Source organism: Hydra vulgaris, chromosome 10, assembly GCF_038396675.1.
Source record: "Hydra vulgaris chromosome 10, alternate assembly HydraT2T_AEP".
Taxonomy (NCBI): domain Eukaryota; kingdom Metazoa; phylum Cnidaria; class Hydrozoa; order Anthoathecata; family Hydridae; genus Hydra; species Hydra vulgaris.
The window spans coordinates 4,695,001-4,707,654 of record NC_088929.1 but is presented as its reverse complement, the minus strand read 5'-3'; the positions used below and the strand labels follow the sequence as shown (position 1 = coordinate 4,707,654).

The 12,654-nt window shown below is 27.3% G+C and overlaps 1 protein-coding gene across 1 annotated transcript; it reads left to right on the top strand.

Annotated features, from left to right (window-relative positions):
• The first annotated feature begins 4,975 nt into the window (after positions 1-4,975).
• LOC136086069 (uncharacterized) lies at positions 4,976-5,533 on the top strand. The gene has a single exon (XM_065808337.1). The coding sequence runs from the start codon at positions 4,976-4,978 to the stop codon at positions 5,531-5,533; it is 558 nt and encodes a 185-aa protein (XP_065664409.1).
• Positions 5,534-12,654: the final 7,121 nt, after the last annotated feature.

Genomic DNA, 12,654 nt, shown 5'->3' with positions numbered 1-12,654 from the left:
TCAATAATAGTTTTTTAATATTAAAAAAAAAATGGTAGAGTAAAAGCGGGTCAAACCGATCACTGAACAATAAAAATCAAGTAACTTTATTATTTTTTAAAATTTTTAAACTATTTTTCTTAAATAAGATAAAAAATACCAACAAGCACATTATTTATTAATTTTTTTTTCTTTTTAAATTGTATTTGAAAATATGAAAACTAGAAGAAAGAAAAAAGATCACTTTTGGCAGACATTCTGTTAAAACCGATCAATATAAATTACATTTAAAAAATTTAACATTTTATATATGTAAATGTATAAATGTATATATTTTTATATATTTTTTATATAGCATACAAAAATATGCTATATATTTTTTATATAGCATACAGAAACATTAAAAAATTTAAGGTTTACATTTTTTACAACAAAAAAAATCTGAACCCATAACAAAATTTTTTGGCAAACATGTTTTGTTGCAGAGCCAAGTATTGCAATTTGGATTCTCGCATGGCATCATGTTCAAATGTAATTCTTTTTTACACTTTCTGGACTTAATAAGGTTTCTTCTTTTAGCTGAAGGTGCTGTAATCGGTTCTATATTTTGAGTTACTTCTTTTTCTGCAGGGTTTAGCAATGGCATTATGAGTTTGCAGATGGTTTAATGCTTTTTAGCTTGTTTTTCAGCTAATTTGAGTTGCTTAACTATTTCTCTTTTTTTGAGATGATCTGTAACACCGTGTTCTGTAATACATTAGCCAGCAATTTTTGGAATATTAGGTTGCCTTGATTTTTTTACATGAGACTAATTTTTTTTCTTGAAAAAAAACTCTTTAGCTCATTTTCCATTTCAATTTTCATTCTCTCATAGTAGTGCTTAGTGCTCTGTACATGTCGAACCTCGACACTGCTGTTGCTGGTTCAGCAGATAATGCTAAAGACTTTATTGTTCGCAATTGCGTTGAAGACGTCGGTTGATTAAACGTTTCGGAGATAGCTAATACCTGTTGATTGATTTTGTTTTTGTTAAGTTGAAATAACCCAGTATATTCAAAACCAGCAATAGCGTGCAAACGTGTAAAACACTTACTGCTCTCATACACTTGTTTGAGCAACGTACGAAAATTTTCCTTATCTTTATCTCTAATTTTTTGCATTTTGTGTCTTTGTAATATTTGGTAAGAACTGCCTTCCACACTTTCTTAACATGACAATAGACAACTCTGTCCAGTGGCTGAAGAATGTGAGATGAGTGGGCTGGTAGACAAATCAAAATTATATTGTTTTCCCGACATAGCAATACAGCTGCTAAACTGACGTGAGACGTATGTCCATCAAGATGTAAAATATGAGTACCACTAATAGCTTGACATTCTGGCATATACACTTCCTTCAACCATTCAATAAATGTGTCATGATCCATCCAACCAGATTTAGAAATTGAATATTTAGTGCCAGTCGGACCACCTTAAGCCCACTCAGCTCTAAAGTTTCGTTTTGCTTTGTATACCACGAATGGTGGTGTAAAGTATCCATCAGCATTACAGCAATTAATTCACTGTATAATGGATTTTTTCATTGCTACCAGTGAGTTTCAAAACATGCTTTGCACCTTTTCAACATACTACAGTTGCTTTGCCTTGATTTCTTTAGACCATCAGTTTATAAATGCATAAAACCAGTCTTTGCCAGGCCTGCCGTTTTTAAATAGGCCTGATTGATTTATACGAAAAAGGTAACCGCATACGAGGTCCATTTTTTTCTTTTATATCATTTAACGCAGCTTTTATATCTTCTTCATTGTATGACTTTTTACTTGTTGTCATCTTGAAAGTAAATAATTAATAAATATCCTTGAGTCATTTTTGTAAAATAACTTCATATAGAAAGAACCCGGAACTAACACATGAGAAAATTCAATAATTTAATTCACCTAAGTACTTAATTTAAAAATTCACATACTACTTAATAAAGGAATTTAAAGTAAATATGTGAAAGATCGGTTTTACCAGAAAAAAACTAATATTAATTTTTCTTACTTTTTTGTCTAATTTTTAACTATAAAACGAAAAAAAATTATTTAATCGGTATTAAAATTAATTTTTCTATAAAATAGAGGTAAAATTATTTTTAAACGAATTATGGTTCTCGAATTACTACGATAGCAAATAAAAGAAAAAAGCAAATTTTTACGACTCTCTTTTAAAATTTTATAAAAATAAAATGACTGAAAAATGACTTGGATTTTATTTTGACACATTTGAATAGAGGAGATGACAATCTCTTTCTTCTGGTGTTTTTATTTTTGAAATATTCCTATCAGTTCCGGTTTTATTTAAATTTTTCGATCAGTGATCAAAAAAGTAGTATGATCGGTTTGTCCCGCTTTTACTCTATTCATTTTATTTTATATTTGATTCCAGTACATTATTACAAAGTTTTTCAAGAATGTTCATCATAAAAGAATTCCTTGTAGATTGCTATTTAGGGTAAAGTTGCTAATATTGTTCCGATGCCTATATTGTACTTTTAACATAACTCTTTATTTTTACAACCCGCAAGAAATTTTTTAATTTATTTTTTTATCTTTGCTGAATGAAATTAATGAATCAACTGTTTTTTATTGTCATCCAATTGCATTAAGGCCAGAGTAAGCTCTTATTGGTTTGTTATTGGAGATTTCTTATTTTAGAGATTTATGGCTAAACGTATTTCACTTTCAAATTTATTTCAAAGAAAGTAGAAGATATGATTTGTTCAGTGTATTTATGTTAAAGTATAACTTATCTAAATTCGAAAAAACTACCTAGAATTTAAAACACCTTATTATTAGTAGTCAAATTTTTTAATTAAACGAATGTCAGATTAATTGCGTAAATTGTACCTCAAGGCAGATCCTAAATTGTACCGAAGCTACCATTTTGACCGCTAAAAAACGCGTATAAAGTTTAACAAATTCCCTTTAAAAAAAAAAATTTGAAATGTCAAAACAGAGATATGGATCATGGAGAGAAGAGGATATGGAAAAAGCTAATTTTGCTTATCGTAATAGCGATATCGGATTAAATGCCGTTTGTTAAAAATACGGAAATCCTAAACCAACTTTAAAAGGCATGTGGAACATAAAAATGTATATGCAAACGACTCAACTAAGCATTTTGGTAGGTGTAGTATTTTACCTCCTGAAATTGAGAAAGAGTTAGTTGAACATGCGTTGAAACTCGAACTGTGTATGTTTGGAATTAATACTAAAGATCTAAGACGATTGGCATTTGAAATTGCTGAGAACAAAATACCTCATCATTTCAACAAAAATTTGGGCATGGCTGGAAAGAAGTGGTATTACCAATTCATGAAACTTCACCCCTGCTTCAGTTTGAGGTTACCTGAACCAACATCTATGGCAAGAGCCACCGGTTTCTGTAGAGAAAAGGTTGAACGATTTTTCAACAAACTTGCAGAACTTGTTAATAATTACTGCTGATTTGATCTAAAGGTAGGAGGTACAATAAGTAGTGAAAGAGGTTTAAATACCACTGGAGTATGTTGCATGAATGCTGCTGGATCCTTGTACCTCCTATGCTAATTTTTAAACGCAAGAGATTAAAAGATGAGCTCAAAAATGGAGTACCACCATTGACAATTTTTGTTCTGATAATGGTTGAATAACCACAGATTTGTTTACTTTGTGGATTAGACATTTCATAAACTATCTTTGTCTTAAACTTTCAACAGAACATCGAGAACAAAAGAAAGCACTTCTTATTCTTGATGGTCATTCAACACATACAAAAAATCTAGAAGCATTAGTCTTAGCTCGAGATCATGGAAGAGTAATGCTATTTTTGCCATCTTATACTACTCAGGCTACAACCTTTAGATAGATCGTTTTTCAAAGCTTTGAATTCTAAATATAACATTGTCTATGATGAATAGATGCAAAGCCATCCAGGCAGATGCATTACTCAATTTCAAGTGTCTCAACTTTTTGGAGAGGCTTATGCAAAGGTTGTTGGTATGGTAATAGCTATTAATGGATTTAGAGACACTGGAATATGGCCAGTAGACAACTCAGTGTTATAGACAACTCAGGAAGAAGACTTTGCACCTTCCAAATTACTCAGAGGAGAGTTGAGTTCAAATAAGCAACATTCAAAAACCTTTCCAACAGTGAGTAGTTATTTTCTAGCTTTATATACAAATCGTTTTAATTAAAATTATTTAGTTATTGTTGGTTATTCAAATTTAACAATTTTTACCTATTTTTACGTTAACATATTTTTTTAAATTTGAGATTCCAATTAAAAAAATATCCATACTTCCAATACAAACTTCACTACTTAAAGAAAAAAAGAAATATTCCAGTAATACTCTTGTAACGGGTGATGCGAAAGTTATCGGACAAATCCTAATTTCATTATTTGAGCATAATAATTAGTTTTTGTGGTTTTATGAGTAGGCATAAACGTTCTATAAAATATAAACTTTTTTTATTTGAAACACAATTATTTAAAATGAGGTTAAATGCAGCTGAACAAGAAACTTTTCGAAAGCGACTAAAAATGTTTTTTGTAAATAAATCTAATATATAAAAAAAAAAAAACCTAAATCATTTTGAAAAGGAAGGAGTTGCTCGAAATACAGTATATGATAACCTAAAAAGACTTGAAGCTGTTCAATCGTTTTCTGATAAAAAGCACCCTGGTCGTCCGACATCCTGGACTAGAGAAAAGAAAGCCGAATTAACGAGACTTGTCAACAACCGAAAAGGGGTCAGAGAAAAATAGGTATTAAGTTCGGTGTAAATCAATCGACAATTGGTCGTCAGTTAAAAAAACGAATATTAAATATAGAAAACGTGACTCCAAAATAGACTATAGAGCAACAAATAAAGGCAAAGAAAAGAAGCAGGAAACTAGTTAACCAACTCTATAACACAAAATCGCTTCTAGCCATCGATGACGAAAAATACTTTTGTTTTGTAAGGGACAGCATGCCTGGAAATTCTGGATACTACACAAACAACAAAAAGACATGCCCAGAAAGAGTTCGTTTTATAGGAAAAGAGAAATTTCCAAAAAAATTAATAATGTGGATAGCCATATCTGACCGTGGTATGTCCGAGCCATTGTTTCGCACTTCTAAGGCTGTAGCGATCAATTCATCAATCTATATTAATGAATGTTTAAAAAAACGACTTCTTATATTTATTCACAAGTATTATGGAGACTTTAACTATTTATTTTGGCCAGATTTAGCAAGTTTTCATTATTCTAAAGATTCTCTAAATTGGATGGACCAATATGTCTATTACGTTGATAAAGAATCCAATCCCCCAAATGTGCCTCAAGCACGACCAATTGAAAATTTTTGGGGACATTTGGCACAGAAGGTTTACGAGGGAGATTGGCAAGCTTCAACAGAGCAAGTTTTGATAGATCGCATTAAACTAAAACTGCAAGAAATTGATTTAAACTTTTTTACAGTCGCATATGAAAGGCGTCAGAGCAAAATTGAGATCAATTGCAGATGGTGGTGTTTTTTCACATAAAAAATAATATGTTTTTATTAAAAGATAAATGCTTTATTTAAAAAAAATATAATAGTAGTTTGTTTTTTTATTTATAAATAAGTCATTGACGTTTTTATTTTGTCCGATAACTTCCGCATCACCCGTTGTTGACAAGTAGTCTTTATAAAGATGCACTCTCTAGCTCAGTTTTACCAATATCAATTAAAAAGATAGAACAGGGCAGGGCAATGGTGTAAAAAGGTTCAAGCATGCAAATACATCTCTTCATAGTGAAAGCTGGTTTGTAACTTTTGTGAAGAAAATATAGAAAAAAATATAAGATGTCTTGCTTGTCAAGGCTGGTGTCATGTTGACTGTGCAGGTGTTAATCAAAAACAGAAACAATATATCTGCAACTTTTGCCTAAAATAAAGTTTTTATGTATTTTGTTTTACATTATTTAGTGTAATTGCTTTTAAAACAGATAATTTTTTTATTATTTTACATTATTTAGTATAACTATCTTTAATATCTGTCTTCCTCCTCTATTTTAATCCAAGCTAGCTCATTGGTAAACATACAATTTAAATAAAAATTGCACCATATTTTGGTGATATTTGTTTTTGGGATTTTCCAGAAGAAAAAGAAATTCAAGTTGCATAGAGTTTATTAAATAAAAACTTCATTTCATTAGATTATGGGCAGTTAGGTGTTACTTTATATTATATCAGAATATTTCCAATTGCTGATACAAAAACCATTCGTTTTAATCAGTTCTTTTAATTCCTTAAATCTAAAATTATAAAATATTTGCGAAGTTGTTAAGTATTTGAAATCAAGAAAGTGGTACAATATTGGATTACAATGGTACAATTAAGGATCTAGTTTCCTTAGTTGCACTCTTAGCACCATTTTTTTAATTTGATTCTTTGGAACTTAAAGCTTTTTAAATTATGAGTTTTTTCAGCATCAAACAACAAACAATTCCTAAATGATGAAATACAATTGAATATCCACGTTTCAACTCAGTAGGTGGCCTACATTTTTTAATTTGGTCTTAGGAGGTACAATGTTAGCAACATTACTCTATACTGTGTAGAATAAAGAATTCATTAAAAATAGGTTACAATTAAGGCAGCTGTGTTAAATAATTTTGTTATTTTCAGATTTTTAAAATATCAATTTTGATAATATTAGATTTAAGTAATTTGGTTTGCATTGAAAGATGTGAATTAAAGCTTAGGGATATAATATTCTGTAGATCAAATGCAGATAATAATAAATTATTTTGACAGCATCATTATAATACATACTCATATATATAAAAAATAACCATGCATTAGAGATGCACCGGAATTCCATTCCGGCCGGAATTTGAGACTTCTAGGTCATTCTGGTTCTGGGCGGAATCACAATACTTCAGGCTGGAATGCCGGAGTTTATTTTGAAATTTATTAACAATTCCGGATCCAGCCGAAACTCAAAATTTCCAATCCGGTGCACCCCTACAATGCATAAACAAAGTTTTTTTTTAACCAATAAACCTTTTTATTATTTATTCCAATATTCTATTTCATTTTATTTACAAATTAGTTATTTAAAACAATACATAAAATACAAACATATATACATATATAAATATTTATCCATAATAAGAAACTTTCCAAACACGGTTTGCGCAAGATAAATGAACAAAAGTGCTATGTACAAAATCTTGGATAAAGTTGCTATGAAAAAATTTACCTGCTTTTTAAATAAAAATCTTTGTGCACGTAAACAAACTTTTTTTTCATTTACATATATCTACTTGGAATCATCTACTTGACTTGCAAATATCTATTGAAACTATTATTAGTGCTTTACCAAATAATTTTTTTCAAAGTGTTTATAAAGTTCAAGCATTTATAACAAATTTGCCGAAATTCTAAAATGTCATACCCATTTATCAATATTTGTTGATGTTTTATTTTTGGTTCTTCAGATTTTTCACAAATGCAACACACTGTTTCGAGCCAATATTCTTTAGCTATAAAAATAATTTATTTTAGACACTTAGTGACATTTTGCAAATTCAAATTTAGCGTTAAAGTTTGAAAATTTTTAAATATTTACAAGCAAACCTCCGCGATCCAACAGAAAATGAGCAACTTCTTTTAAATATTCATTGAATTCTTTTATCAAAAAGAACTTCATCAACTCTTTACCATTGATAAATTTTCCTGCAAACTACTACTTCTTTTACAAGTTTTTTTAACGTTTGCGATTTTTCGTTAAATATATATTTTAATTGTACTTAACTTTATTAACCTAAATGCAAAATACTCCATACTGTATGCTGTCACTCTGCAATGCATGTGTCAGTGTTGACATTTTGGATTTTTCTAAATCTCCAAAACTTTGTTTCAGGTAACTACTAAATTGCTATAAAAAAAGATATTTAATAAAAAAATTTTAATTAGTCAAAATTTTTAATAAAAATAGTTCAAAAAAATGTTAAATAACATTGAAAATATTTTTACTTCTGTTATATTTTCTTAATTTTTAACAATTGTTTCTAGCTTACCAAGAGCATTTGCATCGTTCATAATATTTTCCTTTCCGTATTATAACAAGTAGAGAAAGATTTTCTTTCTTTGTATTTAAATTTTTTTATAATATTTAAAAATAAATGGTGAAAAATTTATTCATGATCTACTATTATAAAAATTAAAAATGCAATTAGTGTCCAATGGAGATTTGCAGCCATGCAGCATACTATTGAATTAACTTGAATAGCTCATCCTATAAATAAATATTAGATATATGTTGATATTGTTGTAGTATTTAAAATTTTTTGTTTGTGCCTCAATTTATATATTATTTTGTTTATATGGTTCGTACATTATCCTATTCAATACATATTTAATGTGATCGATATTATATTTCTATTTATATCATCATAGAGGCTCATCTAAAATTCTGTAAAGTGCCCTTTTTTCAAAGACCTTTTCTAAAATCCTCTATATCCTCTAAAAAGTTGAAAATTTGATCAAATCTCCACTTTAACTACTATTATTTTATTATATCTTGATGTTAGTGTATGTTATGTTTAAAATGCGCCTAAAAGTGCATCAGATTGTAAAAAGTTGCTTTAACAAATCCATACTATTTAAAATACCATGAGTGCAGAAACATGGACGTTAAACCTACTTACAAAAAAAATCTCTAAAATCCTATACTTTATTCAAAATTTTGTAGTTTTGCTATTCTACTCTAAAATTCTCGAACAACCTCCTCTTTTCTTGATTATTTTAAAGTGATATTAAGTTGAATTTTTTTTTATCTTTAAGTATTTTTTAGTGAAAATACAACATTTCCATAAATGTTGCCTTCAAGTTAAAGTCGATCAGTCTCTCACGATCTGATAGAAATCCATCTGGTGGCAATATTATCTTTCCCATCTCAAACATATTAGTAAATGTAACATTTAGATTGAATTTATAATTTTTATATTTTATGGATAAATAAAAAAATAACTTTTGAATTTTTAGAGTTTTCGTTTTAATATGTCGATATATAAATGTATTCTAATGTTTTATTTCGAAGGTTCTAAACATATGTCGTTTAAAAAAGGTATTATCTGTTTAGTAATTTATATTAACTTTAATAATCTACTACTTTAGTAGATTCTTAAACCGTCTGAGAAATTAAATACATGCGAGTTTTATGAAAAGTGATCGAATAATTCAGTAGATCAAATAGTCTACTATAATAGTAGATTGTTATTTCCGCATGAATTACTTAATCCGAATGCAGAAAACACATAGGTATTTAATAATTCAGACGGATCTTATAATACAGGCGGATCTAATAATTAATCATAGTAGTAAATTATTAGATCTCTCCTCCTAAACTATTAGATTTCATTGCGTAAAACTCAAAACGCTTTTAATGGCAAGTACAATTTAAATTCAAAAAAATTGTAACTTATTATTAAATATAAATATTTATTGTTTTCGACATCTGAAATTGGCATAATGAATTCATTGAAACTAATTTAACTTTTTCAATAATATAATTTTTATTCAACTTAAATACACATACACACACACAAACACACACACAAACACATATATATATAAATATATATACATACACCTAATATAAAACAAACTATTATTAATAATATTATAATATATATATATATATATATATATATATATATATATATATATATATATATATATATATATATATATATATATATATATATATATTTACATATATTAATTTACATATTAAGTTAATATATATACATATATATATATATATATAAATAAATATATATACATATATACATTTTTTTAATATAAATTAAATTAATATATATATAAATATATGTATATATATATATATATATATATATATATATATATATATATATATATATATATATATATATATATATATATATATATATATATATATATTAGGTAAATATATATGTATATATATATATTAATTTATTATATAATAAAATAATAAATATATATATATATATATATATATATCAATTTAATAAATATATATATATATATATATATATCAATTTAATAAATATATATATATATATATATATATATATATATATATATATATATGAAGTAATTTAATAGATATTAAATTAATATATATATATATATATATATATATATATAAATATATATATATATATGTATTATTTTAATATATATTAAATTAATATATATATATATATATATATATATATATATATATATATATATATATATATATATATATATATATATATATATATATATATATATATATATATATATATAATATAAATAAATATATAAGTGAATATATTTGGTTTAGCAGATGTTAAGAAGAGAAACAGACAACTATCGGGTGTATATATATATATATATATATATATATATATATATATATATATATATATATATATATATATATATATATATATATATATATACATATATATGTATATATATATGTATATATATATATATAAATATACTTATACATATATATATATAATATTATTTTTATATATATATTATTATATAAATATTATTTTTATTATATATTATTTTTATATATATATAATATAAATAAATATATAAGTGAATATATTTGGTTTAGCAGATGTTAAACACATACTGAAACTTTTTAGTCCCTGTGTAATAAGTCCCTGTGTAATAAGCTAACTAATAAACTTAAATATTTCACGACCCGGAGGTAATCCACTGTTGTAGTGTGGTAGCCCTCCTATCAAAAACTTGTTTAAAGAATTGTTTTTGGTTTATCAAAATGATTACAGAATTTCTACAAGAAAAAAATTGGCCAAAACTTGATGGCAGAGCTAGTGAATCAAGTAAACAGCTACATGAGTGGTGTGGGAATATATCAAAGTTTCTGATGACCCTTGCTGATCGATTAAATCTACTCGAGCACAACAAAAATGAGAAGTGCAAAGAAATAGCAAAACTTCAAGTAGATTTAGAAACAGCAAAAAAAGTAGTAAAACCTTCAAACATCAGCAGCAACTGGGTTCAAGTAATAAAACAAGGTGCTAAAAATGCTAAAAAACCAGCTGACCAGCTTGCTGTAGCAAATGCAACTATAAGTGAGTTAAATGAAAGAGAAAGAAGAAAAAAGAACGTAATTATCTATGGAATACCTGAATCCGAAAAGGAATTTTTAACAGATAAAAAAGCAGATGATAGCAAAATAATCAAAGAGATATTTAATGTAATTGGCAAAAGCAGTGTTTCACCAGTTTATGCAAGAAGACTAAAATCTAAAGATACAACTAAACCAGGTCCAATAATAGTTGAACTAAGTGATGTTTCGTTAAGAAATCCACTTCTTCTAGCAGCAAAAAATTTGAGAGAGAAAGAAGGTTACAAATCAATTTACATAAGTCCAGATTTAACTGAAGCACAAAGAAGTCTTGATTACGATTTAAGAAAGAAAAGAAACGAAGCAAACAGTACACTTGCTGAAGACTCGCCCTTTCGATATGGCTTTCGTGGAAATCAGATCGTCAAAATTAAATCTCAACAGTAAAAACTCAACAGAATCTTTTCAGCCATTATCTATAAACGGACTAAATGCTTTAAAATGTATGTATTTAAATGCGACCTCTTTAGAAAATAAATTTGATGAATTTAAGGTATTAGTAGACACTTACCGTCCACAAATCATAGCTTTTAGTGAAACATGGTTCAAAAGCATCTCGGTTGTAAATCTAAATGGCTATAATCTATATAGAAGAGACAGAAATGATGGGCGCAGAGGTGGTGGTGTGTGTCTATACATTACTGAAACTATTAAATCATTAGAGCTAAACAATGCTGTTTTTAACTTAAGTAAAATTGAACAAATCTGGGCTACAGTGTACCTTGAAAACAATAAATATTTAGTTGGTTGTATCTACAGACCCAACGATTTTGTTGACATGAGCGACTTGGATTTGGTTTTTAAAAAGACTAAAGACTATATTGATATAAAAGGATACAAAGACTTACTTATTACAGGAGACTTTAATTTCCCGTCAATTGTATGGTCAAATGGATACATTACAAACATTAAAAATGAAAATGGTATCGAGCATAACTTTAGTGAAACTCTTACCAGAACCTATCTGTATCAACATGTAAATGTTCCAACATTTCAAATGTCAAATAATTCTGCCACTAACACTCTTGATCTAATCTTCACAACTCAGTCGGGAAGCATCTGCGCTATTGACCCAAGATCTGTCTTTGGTAACATAAATAAAGGTCATTTGGTCATCTTTTTTGATTTTATTATTAAAAGTATGGTTAATAACTTATCGCACAGTTACTTAAAATTTAATTACAAAAAAGCTAACACCAATAAAATTTCTGACTTTATTACAAATATTGATTGGGTAATGGTGTTTGAAACTTTATCTGTTCAGGAAATGTATGACAATCTAATTCACTTTTCAAATGTATCATGTAATCAATTCATTCCAGTGCTTGACGTATCTCGAATAAAAAAGCAAATTGCTCCATGGATCAAAAATGATCTTAAAACTCTAATTAAAAAGTAAAATTCTTACACACCGAATCGTGCTTGTAAATGGAGAGATCTTACTCTGTCTAAAG

Coding starts and splice junctions, on each gene's coding strand:
- LOC136086069 (XM_065808337.1), top strand. CDS start 4,976: ATGCCTGGAAATTCTGGATACTACACAAACAACAAAAAGACATGCCCA.